This window comes from Belonocnema kinseyi, chromosome 10 (assembly GCF_010883055.1).
Source record: "Belonocnema kinseyi isolate 2016_QV_RU_SX_M_011 chromosome 10, B_treatae_v1, whole genome shotgun sequence".
Taxonomy (NCBI): Eukaryota; Metazoa; Arthropoda; class Insecta; order Hymenoptera; family Cynipidae; genus Belonocnema; species Belonocnema kinseyi.
The window spans coordinates 86,343,937-86,357,031 of record NC_046666.1 but is presented as its reverse complement, the minus strand read 5'-3'; the positions used below and the strand labels follow the sequence as shown (position 1 = coordinate 86,357,031).

The 13,095-nt window shown below is 35.4% G+C and overlaps 1 protein-coding gene across 1 annotated transcript in view; it reads left to right on the top strand.

Annotated features, from left to right (window-relative positions):
• LOC117182227 (calcium/calmodulin-dependent 3',5'-cyclic nucleotide phosphodiesterase 1-like) overlaps window positions 1–13,095 on the top strand; it is a 1,276,250-nt gene that overhangs the window by 1,115,731 nt on the left and 147,424 nt on the right. Inside the window, exon 7 of the mRNA XM_033375310.1 lies at window positions 1,172–1,385. Within this exon, the coding sequence (XP_033231201.1) occupies window positions 1,172–1,385 (214 nt within the window). The remainder of the gene's footprint in view (window positions 1–1,171; window positions 1,386–13,095) is intronic.

The window sequence follows — 13,095 nt, the reverse complement described above, 5'->3', positions numbered from 1 at the left end:
ACAATACGCCAATTAGCACAAATGGTAAGTTCCCACAGTGCCTACAAGTGTGCCTACTGGCCGCTAAATGGCAATACCGGTTTCATATGTATACACCTGGTAGAACGAAGAGGAGCCGCCCGAGCCTATAGCTGAATTGCGTGAAAAAGCTTATGTAATCTGTGAGAAAATGCGGTTCAAAAACCAGCAAGAATTCGACAAAAAATACAAATGTCGTATCAAATTCGAAAGCGGCGCTTATATTATGATACAAAATGTGGTTACCGAAAAATGTGTTAATTAAAAATTGTTACTTAAACCTAAAGGACCCTACAAAGTGAACAAGATCTTGCGTAGAAACCGCTACCTAATAGTTTCTATCGATCGGCTTAAAATAAATCATAACCTGTTTGCTAATATATATATATATAGTGCTAATAGAATGCATCCATAGAAGAGACATACAATGACTCTGTTTGAAGATAATCCTGATGATTGAAGTAATCTTTTGTCAAGATAGACAGAGCTATAGTCGATATATTCAAGTTTAACGAGTTTGAATTTTCGCGCCTCGATGGGAGTTAAATCTATAAATTTAGCTATCGCTCTATAATGCCCTTCTGTTACTAGACTTCAGACTAATTTGATTAACACTGAGCAAATGTTTGCAGTCCTTAGTCAACTAGAGATTTCGGCAAAAATTTCTGCTTTCAAATGTAATCCTAAGTTTTTTTCTACAAGTCAAATTTTTACAGTTTTTAGGCAGCTTTTGTCTTTTTCGAAAGCAAGTCGCACTCCATGTGCGTTTTTATCTCGTTATATTTTACGGGTGTCAAGGTACACACAAAAAACTTTTAAAAATCGTAAAGAAAGTTGTAAAATAATAATTACCTGAATGTCACCTTATTATTAATAATAAATGGATTCTTTTCTTCGTCCACCTCTGTATATTAAGTTGATACTTTTACATTTTATGCCTATGAAAAGCTAATCATTGTCAATGAATCCACTATAATCTGCTCCATTTTACTTGGTTTGTCATAGATCTACAGAAATAATGTCGAATTTCCTTCAATTTGCTTAAAGCCATTAACTTCAGTATAAAAAATTAGTGTACCAGTGCAATTTGAAAAATAAAATAAAATGTGCATTAATAAGACAAATTGTCAATGAAATATTCTTGTATTTGCAGAGCAAGGAACGCTGACTATAGTACGCCGCAGCTCTGGAAAGACTAGAACGAGCGTTAGTGAGAGTTTCGAGAGTTCTACACTAGCAGAAAATCCCGAATCTTTCCTGCGAAGCCATTCGGATGAACTCGATGAAGTTCTTGACAATGTCGATCTCACGACTGAATCCCTGCCCGCCGTCGATACTCCAGACGCTTGCGATAAAGCTGCCCTCAGGTGTGCATTTTTTATTTGTTTTTTTTATTCTTTCTTACCACGGGTACAATTGGCTCAAGTTTTCTTATTCGTTTGCAACCCCATAACGTACGCTAGTTTGTTCAAGGGAGTATTAAGACAAAAAACGTAAAATAATGTACATATACAGGGTGTCCGAAAATTCTGGAAACGGTCGAATAACTAGAAAATAATACATGATAGAAAAAATGGTTAAGACAAAAGTTGTACAGTATATAGCGTATTCTTTAATGGGCTAGTTGAAACTTAAGTCAAATTTCTTTATTTGGCACTTACGGGGCCCAACTGGTTTTTTTCAAATAAGAACTATCATTTTTTCAGCAGATTCGTATTCAGCATGATTATTTGCATTCAGATAGGGTACCTTGGATTTTTTAGGAGCCCTGGTTTGGACCTTATAACGAAAAATGTTTTTTTATAGATGTAGAACAGCGCGGTGATGGGGCAGCCGCTGACCGTTTGCGCACGGTACTCGCTGGCTACTCCACCACTGCGTCTCCCTGTTATGGTACTGTAACCCATCTGTGAAAATATTTCATCAGGTGAGAAGAAAGGAATTACGTTGTTTAAAATGCGAGGTTATGGTGATTTTTGAAAACCGGGGCAGTCACGTACCGGCCGCGTAGTGGCAGGCCCAAAACTGTAACAGCCAAGCGAGAAGTGGATGTGATGCAAGCCGGCGCAGACGATCCTTATTATAGTATAAGAAAATTGCACACACGTTCAATGCAACAAATCATTCGTTCACCGAGTGATTAGGAGAAACAAATAAAAGCATTTTCAAGTTATTCTTACCCAGAAGTTAAAGAAAGATAATTTTGATAGGCGAACTCAGTTTTGCGAAGAAATTATTTGTACGAGTTCGACAATGCTATTTTCGATTTTATCATTTTTAGTGAGGAAGCAACATTCGAACTGAGTGGATCTGTTAACCGACATACTTGTCATTATTGGAGCGTCACCAGCCCTCACTGATATCGGCGCTAAAACTATAGGCATCTGCCTTTGAAGCTTAACAACTCAGCCAGAAAAAAATCCTGGCACAATAAGAAAAATAATGATAAGAAAGCTAAAAGTGTTCTACGTAAATGAGGTTGAAGGCGTTTATGTGAAAAAAATGTTGTGCTGTGCAGACTGAAAAATGTAAAAAAGTAAGGATTTTTGGGTACATTTAATAACAGTCAAGTTGAGGCTATTATTTTGTATATAAGGGACAATGGAAATTTTTTTTTTAAATTCACTAGTATGAGGAAAACTATTTTGAACCAATTGTAGTTAAGAAATTTGAGAAATAATAAAAATTGTTGCTTAAAAGTACAAAAATATACAACTATATCATCTTCAATTCTAATAAAAATATTAAACCCCTATTTTTTTACTGCCGACTGCTAGTGCCTTTCTTCGAACCGTGGCTAGGGGCCACTTAAGGATTCATAGCCACGGATTAAAGAAAGGCATTAGCGGTCAGCAGTAAAAAGAGGGCTTTAATGTCTTTATTAAAACTGAAGATAATATAGTTGCACAATTTTGTACTTTTAAACAACAATTTTTATTATTTCTCAAATTTTTATCATTTCTTAAATTTCTTGTCTGCATTTGGTTCAAAACAGTTTTCCTTATACTCATGAATTTTTTAAAATTTCTCCCATTGCCCCTTGTATCATAAATAATGCTCGAAACTGGGCTATTCTTAAAATTACCCAAAAATCCTTAATTTTTTTACATTTTTCAGTCTGAAAAGCACAAATTTTTTTTTACTTAAACGCCTTCTAACTCCTTTACGTAGAACACTTAGCTTTCATATGACTATTTTTTATTCCGCTAGAATTTTTTTTGGCTGAGTTGTTAAACTTTAAAGGCAGATGCTTATAGTCTTCTCGCCGATAGTAAATAAGTGACCGTTATACCCAGTACCCTTGAAAGCTTAATTTTTAGGCTGGTTTCTGCAAGCGTGGCATCATTAGTCCAATTTTTTATTAAAAATTATTTGAATGCAGTGAATTATCTTGAACTTTTGGACAATCCAGTGGTGCCGACCATTTAAAATATATTTTTTCAAGATTTTCAGTCTCTAAGAATGTAAAAAGATGTTGTACGAGCATATTATGCATTCATCGTACAGGAATTTCCAAATCGAACGTTTTTCAATTGCTGGATAAAAAAGCGTGGTGCAGTTGAATGTCCACCTAGGTCATCAGATCTTTCAGCACTCGACTATTTTTTGTGAAGGTTTTTCAAAAACCATGTCTATGTGACAAAACCTACTAATTTAGAAGAAATGAAAACCCACATTCAGAACTATGTAAATCTTATAACACAAGAAATGCGACATAATGTTTTAAAACAAATGTATTATCGTCTCCGTCATTTTTTATCCGTCAAGGGCAGCCAGTTTAAACACCTGCTCAATAAATCACTCCAAAAATAGTAATTTTGATCGCATTTCTGCCAATTCTGCGCTGTTGCTGACGTAAGAATATTTTTCACAAAGTGGCTAGCTGTTGATAACACTCACAGACGACAAAAAGACTTTGGCCGATCAGTATCTCGCCATGTAAATCACCCAAAAATGTTGACTGATTTCGAATTTTGTTGCACAACAAAGATCGCTTTTTATTTCGACGTGTTTTTTCAGCGAACGTTTATCTATTTGTCTTACCACAACAATACTTCTAGGATAGTGTCATCTTCCATGTGCATACGAAGAATCAAAGCAAAGTTCTTGATTTTTTCTAAAAAGTCCCAAAAAAAGAAATTGGACCCAATTTTTTGACTAGCGCATTGAAGAGCGTGGTGAATACACTACATGTCTTTTTAGCCTTTTTTCTATGTTGTATTATTTTCGAGCTATATCGCGGTTCCTAGACTGTTGGGGCACAGTGTAGGGGAGAGTGAGGTAAAACCGGGTACTTTTTCTTTGATGGCATCATGTGAAAAAACCATAAGTTAGCCCCGTGGGTACGGCAAAACATCGTAAATAGGAAAAGGCGAATTTAATGTCATCAAATATTATAAGCTTTGGTATACTGAGTACCTTGGATGCACTTATAAAAGTTTTAATATTATGAAAATTATAATATGCAGTATTCTTGCAAGTATCAACAACTTGCCGTGCTCGACGTCTCTGCAAGCTATGTGGGCCCATCTCATACACACTGTGCAATGAATCCACCCCTCAGTAGATGCAGAGTAGAGGTTATTTAAAAAAATGCAAGCTGCATCAGTTTCTGCTTCTGGCTCCTCTTCTGATGATGAACCATCCTTGTTTCTTTTCATTACTTCAGATTTCTTCTGCGCAGGTGTCTTAGAAGCCGTTTTCTTTGCTGGTTTCGTTTTCGAAATCGAAGATTGTGTCTCTAGCTTATTTTTGTTGGGTGAGGAAGTCAGGATGTCAGTTTTTCCTCTTCTTCTGCTGCTGGCTCGTTGCATCCCTAATTCTTCCTGAGTGAGTGGAATGAGCGCATGAGGTGAGACCATAAGTGGTGATTTCGAAGATTGTATCTCAGCGCTGGTAAATGTACAAGGCTGGTTCTCAACATTCACAGATGTGAAAGGCTGGTCCTCAGCAGCTCTAGTTGCTAGAATATTATCATTTCTGACTACTGGAGAGCGGGCATCATCATCAGGGCCTTACTGGTTCAAAGGTCTTTTTGTGGTATTAGGATGGTGCATGCATATGATGAGGAAACGCATCTTGATTAAAGGTTCGTAATATGCCATTAAAGGTGAAACAAAAGATACGTCCAACGGCTGCATTCGGCATGAAGTTGTCAGCTGCATTCATTCTTTCTCCTGAAAATAAAACACCAACTTTCTTTTTTCCACGCAAGGCTCTCACTCGGGGTGGTTTATTTGGCATAATGGTGATGCCAGTTACATTACCGTTGTATATAGGAGTTGGTAATGTTTTGTACTTCATTTAAATGGATTCCGGAAGAACATAAAATGATTGTACAAGAGTGCGATTCAAGCCTTTTGCCCGTGCAAGTGATACAGCCGTAGAGCTAATATTTCGCTGCTTTCTTCTTTTCTCTTTTCAAGGAATAAGAAAGATTATGCAGCTCTGCTAATTCAAATACGAGTTCTCGAATGTCTGTCAACGTAAGACGAAATAACCTTTTTTCCATGGTAAGCATGTGACTCACAAGCTCTACTACCTGAGCCTCTGAAAAACAGTCTTATGATGGCCAAAAGATTTTTTAATAGCTTTCTCTGGTTCTCAAGGTTTAGTTCTAACGTTTTCAACCCTATCTTCAAGCGTTCACTGAGGAACATCGCGAATTTCAGATGCTTTCTTATAGCCCATGTTTCCTTTTAGAACATCTTCAATGGCAGGAGCCATATTGCTGGAACATCAGCTCTGCCTGTCAGACTTCCTTTTGCACGCTCGTGGCATTTTCACATCTAAACAATAATTATACAAGCGTTCCAAATTACGACCCAAGAAAGAGTAATGAGTAAACATCAGGAAAAATATAGTTGAGTTAGAGCGATAAGAGGGAATGCTCCTCGCGCCCAAATCTCCACATTGAGTCTTAAGACGTTTACACATTTAAGGTTTATTACCAGAAATTATTAAAAAACGTAGAAATAGATTTTTAGATTCACATTTTATGCAAAACTTTTTAGAATTATTTTCTCCCGTGTGACAAAAATAAATTTATTTTAGAAAGAGGACCGTGTTTCTTTTATTTTGAATATCATAGAGTTTAATAATTAAAATTTTTTATGTTTTTTGACAGCTTTTTGCCACTGTATGTGTTGAAGTGTGTAATAATTTGAAATTCATATTATTTGGCAAACTCTGCGAGTACTTAAATCTATACTTATAATAGATAAAATGACACAGGCGTGGGGATTAATGGGCTCCTAATGAGCTTTCTTTCTTTCGACGAGTCAGTCGATTGGTCGCACGAGAGCGTCTTAGATAACACCGCTTATTGTATTCTCACTCGTGCTTTTGGTGACTCTTTTTTCTGAATATTATTAATAAACGCAGTGTTTTTTTTTTTTTTTTTAAACTGTGGTTCTTCATTGAAAAACCTCAATAGTATGGCATGTGGGGTAAGACCGGGTAGTACCCGTTTTACCCCCACACGTAATTGATAATTAAACATGGTACCCACGTGTTTCTGGTCACAACAAATTATGAAAACCAGGTAATTAAGCAATGTGTCTACCTGTACAGATTCTGTACGACTGCAAAAACCGCGATGAAATACTTTTTTCAAAAAATTGTAAAGTCGCCGTAAAAAAATCAATATCGTTTTTTCTGAGATCACAAACACATGTAGCAATTGTTTTTAAACTTTACATCGTATAATTGTATGCGAGCATACAATCTTTAAATGGTCCCTTACCTTGTTACATTCTCCAGAGAAAGACCTAATTTTACCACCCTACCTTGCACATATTGGTTCTTTTTTCCACTCTCCTTTTCCTATCTCATTTTCTTTTTAAGCTGTCTTACTTTCTCACTTCCTTCTAAATTTCCCGTCTTAACTCTACAAGTTCACACATATTTGAGCACTTGTCGAGTACACACTGGGGTCCAGTGGCCCCCATGAAGTTTAAGATGTGCCCTACGCCCTAAAAAATTATTTTGGTCAATACTGATGGGCATAATCTTTTCTTGGGGATGTTTTGAGTATCCTAAGAACAGAAGTTAGAAAAAATTTATATATTTTTTAAACAATTTTTTGCAAAAAGAGTCGGAACAAAAAAGCAAAAAATTACGGAAATAGAGTTTAATTTTTATTTTTTTGTTTAATTTATCCTAGGATTTCAAAGATGAGATGTTGGAGAATCAGAAAAAATACGCCATTTAAATTCAGAATTGTTTTAAAAAGTTCAAAAAGCTAAAAAGGAGTAGTCTATATTGTTTTTCTTGTTATTTTTATTATACAATATTATTCTTGTGCATACGCACAGTCAGTGCAAGGAACCGACTGGTGATCGTCACATATCGCACGTTGTCAAGAAGCGCAGTAGACCCGAGTTTTTTGATCTTCCTCATCTGACTCCTCGCCTCCAAAAAAACTAACAAATTAGCCTTATAGACCATTTTTACACAGAAATATAGCTTACTATTTTTTAAATAATATTTTATGAAAAATTTGCATTTCACACATAATTGTACACAGAAATAAACCAAAAATAATGAAAAATAAAATTTCGCTTACCGTACGAAAAAGTTACACTGCGTCCAAACTGAAAAACGCACGTTTTGCGTCTACCTTGTTTTGCACCTGAGGATTAACTGACGACGCTAACCTACGTGAGCTGTCTACAGATACCTACAACGAATTTACGTTGGTTCGAAACATCTGTATCGACCTTTTCCTAGAAGGGACACTGAAATGAAAATGCGCTGGGGTCCAATTGCCCGCAGTGTGGACTTGTAGGGTTAATCACCTCCATTTGGCTCCTCCCTTCCGTGACTTCTTTTCTTAACTCTTTCACTTCCAGCAATGGCTGCTTCCACACCCATTCGCTTGACTGTTCCCCTGTCATCTTATCGAAATTTCTCTCCCCTTCTTACACACTATTTTTCTCGTCAGGTTTATCTTCATCCTCTTTTTTTACTTTTTCCTTTCTTTTGAGACTTATCGTTTCTTTCTAGAGACCTTAACATCATTGTGCTCTTTTTAAAGGGACACCCCTCTTTGTTCACCCTTTTAAAATTCTCGCGCCCCTCTTGCTATTTCACCTCCCTTTTTTCGTACTGGAATTTGTTTTTGATACGATCAATATTTGCGAACGACCAATCATAATACGTATTGTATATACCCGCGCGAATATTTTCTTATTTATGCTCAAGGGTGATTGAAAGAAACACGAAAGATTCAGATAACTTATAAAAAAAATATGAATAATAATAATCGACTATACGGTAGGGCTTGATCTTTCCTCGAGACGCCATTCGAGCTATCACTAGGGGCCGCAGCTTTCGGGGCAGTAGTGATTGTGCGATGACAGATGGGCAGGTAGACCTTACCAATTAAAAAGGCTATCAAGAACATCTTCGCAAGCGGAAAATAGTGGAACATCAACTGTGCTTACTTATTATCTGCTTTGACTGGCGTTAGCAATTAAAAGCTCTCGACATCAACAGAAATACCGTGGGAGAGCATTAACTTGAATACAGCAATGAAACATGAATTAATGCCTCTTTATTATCAAAGCTTGAAGTCTGTAACTAGGTGGGAAAATGGATATCATTGTAGGACGAAGCTTGCTGTAAAGTATCATGATTTAAAAAAAGTTTCAGTAAGCGATCTTATCGCTAAGATAAAGGGCGTCGGGAATAATCTAGTCTCAGAACACTAAGCAATGGAGACTAAAGAAAGCTGCACGACAAGATAATGTGGCGACCTATGAGGCAATGTGTCTTCATCATGACGTTGATGTCGATGCGCAACTCTATGATGATTGACAACAAATACAGCATCAACAAGCAAATGGCTTCCTTATACTATGGGCAGAAGCATTCAGAAACCAAGAAGTTGATTGCAATGAAACCTTATGAACAGAGATTTATTATTTGTAACTTTTTAATGTAAGAGAAAACTGGAGAGTACCTGGAAGAAGAATGTCATCGACACGTCGTATTTAAGTACCTAAAGCTAGCTAAAAGATTAAATAACAAAATATAACAGACCAAAAAAGTTCAGTAATTAAGAGCAAATTGCGTTTCGTCATTAAAAAGCTATTAACAAAGTAGGCGTAGAACAGCAACCTCCTATTGGTGAATTTTCTCTGGAAGGTGTGGAAGGAGAAGCGCTGACTGAAGATGCAGGCATAGGTGTTAGGAATAATTAAGATGAAGTACCGTATCAATTTGAACCGCATGTAGACATTAATGCACTAGTAGAGCACTTAAACAACAAGATTTTTGCCTGTGCAATCTAATCACTATTTTAATTTTGAAGCTATTTTTTATTTTGAACAGTTAATTTCTATTAATTAAATTATTGATTAAATGCTGTTTTCTTAAAGAGTCGAACACCACCTAAGTTTGATCTTCAAAAACTAGCAAAAGAAATCAATTATTTGATCTTTATGATTCTACTTGAATATAATTTAAATGTTTGAGTACTTCTAAGTTGAGTACGGAGAGGGGCGAGGTCAGCGATGACTTCATACAGTAAATAAACCGCTTAGCACATTTTCAAATATCACATGCATTAAAGATTCAAAAGAAACACAAATATCAGTTTTATCTAAATTGAGCAGTACGAGGTCATTGTTGGCTGATCCCAAGGTCAAAAATAACGGATACACATATAGTAAGTATATAAGTGGGACGATGGTCGTGTGGATTAAAGCGTAGGCTTTACCCCCCCCCCCACCCCACTACGTCAACTTGCGGATTCGATTACCACCTCGCACTCTGGAACAGCTTCTGTGGCCCATGTGGTGAACACTAGCCTAGCAAGGGAGTTCTTCATCTCCGGAAAGTCGTGGGTCCTTTAACTCTAGAGAAAAAGTTTTTTTCTCAGTACTTTGAGCTGTTTCTCTTGGTGTTTTGGAACTCACCTTAAACTGTAGGTCCCCCTTTCATCACCAAGTAAGTGTGTGGGGGTGTGTAAAGTAATAGGAAAGAAGGTAAGAGAAAAATGTAAACCCTTAGGGCACACATTAGAAACTTTAAAATTAGCGATTGTAGTAACCCTGGTTATACCTAGCGGCCTAAGGGGCGTAACACCTCATTCACTCTTATGAAAGCTTGGGATTTGTTAATACTATTTCGAGGTTCTGAGAGGCAAAGGTGCATCTGATTGCCGTGTGTGTGTTTTACGCTGTAACTTCTTAATACGTGGACGTATACAAGGATCAGTTTTATCATTATCGCGTTTCACGTTCTCAGCTACGTATAAGCAATTATCACGTCAGGTCAGTACCTCACCGAAAAAAACTAGTTGGTTGGGACAAGTAACAATTTAGTAGGCCCAACTATTTTAGTTTGTAATATATGCCGCTGCTATTAAAGTGGTTGAGGCTACTACTTTTATTCGCAAGATTGGTGCATTTACTACTTTAAATAGTAAGCGTTACTACTTCAGTTAGTAAGTCTTACTGTTAAATTAGTTATTTTACAAATAAATTAGTTAATCTTACCACTTAAAGTAGTAATCCTTACTATTATACAATCTTGAATAATATTACTATTCAATCTTTTATTTTCTTTCCATTCATATAATTATATTCATCCCGCTGGCAAGATGAATTTTCACGATGATGTAGTAATACAAACAAGATCGATCGCGCGCTCGAGCGCGCGTGTTTTTGTCATTTGAGATATTTTTTAATAATTTGTGCATTTTTTTGCAGTTTAGACTTATTAAAATTAATTCAAAACATTTCGAAGCAATTTGTCAATCCTCTTAAACCCTTTTTAATCTATCTTTTAACCTTAAATTAAATTTTGATCTCAATACATGCCTTAACCCGCAATTCAACCCGAATGAATCAGACGCTCACTTATCAATCCTTCTGCATTCATGTATCAGCACCAACTTCGACACGAATGCATGTGGGATCCATTGTTCAATCTGTGACTTTAATACTCTCAAATGAATGGGACTTTTTTAATTCAATTCGATGAATCTGACATCATTCTGAATGAATACTTGTAAATCAGAAAGCAAACCGAATGAACCACAGTACAATGGGAAACAAACTTTCACTCTATTCGTGTGAATTGGAAACCAATCCAAACTAAACTTTCATTCCTTTTAAATCCGGGCGTCTATATAAACTTGAATTTTAACACACATTTTAATTATCCTCAAGCCGTGCGCCTAATACAGTTAGGACACTTTTCGCAAAATACCAGGACTGTGTCAGTTTTTTTCGGAAAAAGTATAGGTCAAAACCTGGGACACAACTTGTTTTTTCGGAAAGTGTGCTATGTGGATAATCCAATGAATCTGAGGCTACCCAAAAATCTTTTCAATCCTTCTCAATTATCGCACAAACATTAACTTCAATCCGAATTCATCCAAGCTCGCATTGAATTATTTCCAAACCGAATGAATCTATCCATTTCTAGAAAATTTCACGTTTTTCGAGTATATTTCAACGTTATCCGGTCATCTCAATATTTGTTAAGTTTCTTCAATATAAATACGAATTTTTATTTTGTATTAATTTTTTAAGTTTTTGCTATATCTAATGGTTTTCCAAATAATTCACAATTTTTATTTTTTCCTCATAAAATCTTTTTTCTGTGTTAATTTGTAGTGGCTAAGAACCACACTTTGTATAAAACTCTGAATATTTTATCAGTTTTCGCATATCTTACCGTTTTCAAGATAATTCAAAAATTTTATTTTGAAACTCTTTCTGCTATATTAACTTGGGGTGCCCGATGACCATCGCGGAATGGAATATCCTGAAAACATAGTCCCTTTCGCAAATTTTTTACCGTTTTCAAGATAAATTAAAATTATATTATTTATTTAATTTTAAATCATTCTATTGCGTTATTTTGAGTAGTTCGATTCTATTAACCTTTTTGAAATAAATCATATTTCAGATTTGGTAAATATGTTGTCGGTTTCCGCTCCTCCCTCACCGTTTTTAAGACAACTAAAAATTCACATTTTTTTGGGGTATTTCAAAAATCTTTGAACCTGTTTTGTTTTGTTATTCTTTATTTAATATGAAAGTAAAGAACGCTCAATAAGTGGGTTATCTCTTTTACTTAATGAAGTCAATTCATCACAGAATGTGTAAATTTGTTCATACGGTCCAAGATAAAATAATAATAGTGAATTCAGTTTCAAGGAATCACGCTTTATTTGGTAATTTCTAAAAAAAACCACCGACGTACGTTTCGACCTTGTTGTAGGCGTTTTTCAAGGTAATACATAACCTTTAGTGCTGTTCAACAATTTATCCAAACATTTCGATCTTTTTATTTTCTACTAGAAGAACATCATTTTGGAGTGCACCAAAATTAGTTATCTTTTTAATGTTTAGGTCCAGAATTTATAAAACCATTATTTGATTGACATCATTTTAAAAACATGAATATTGAAACCTAAAATTTCAGAGGCTCAAATACAGTAATTTTTTACCTTTTTAAAAAATTAACTAAAATTAGATGTTTCTATTTTAGTTATTCTTTTTAAAATGTAATATATTACTTTATTTAAGCCTCTAAAATATAATGTTTCAATATTCATGTATTTAAAATGACATTAATAAAATAATGACTTTATAAATTTTAATTCCAGACAATAAAAAGTAACAAATTTCGGTTCAATACAAAATTATGTTCTTCTAGTAAAAAATAAAAATGATTAAAATGTCTTGGATAAATTAATTAACATTACTACAGGTTATGTATTACCTTAAAGAAGGTCTGCAATAACCCGAGTCGAAATGTAGGCCCTACGTTAACACTCTTCACATTAATATTTGTAGTGGTTAAGGTTGTGAAGTAGAGGATATTTCCATACGATTTGTGCCCCTACTATAGCGCTTTTATGGGCACAAATTTCAAAATCTTTCATTTGGGGCGTCAAAATAAAGGCCTAGTTTTTGTATCTAATTTAACGCTCCACACTTAACCGCCCTGTACATGAGAATATGAGAAGCATACATGTATAACTTTCCTGAAACACTGAGGCCTTCTTTCGCCAAACCCCAAACTAGCCGTTACTTATATTTTTCCCCCCTTATA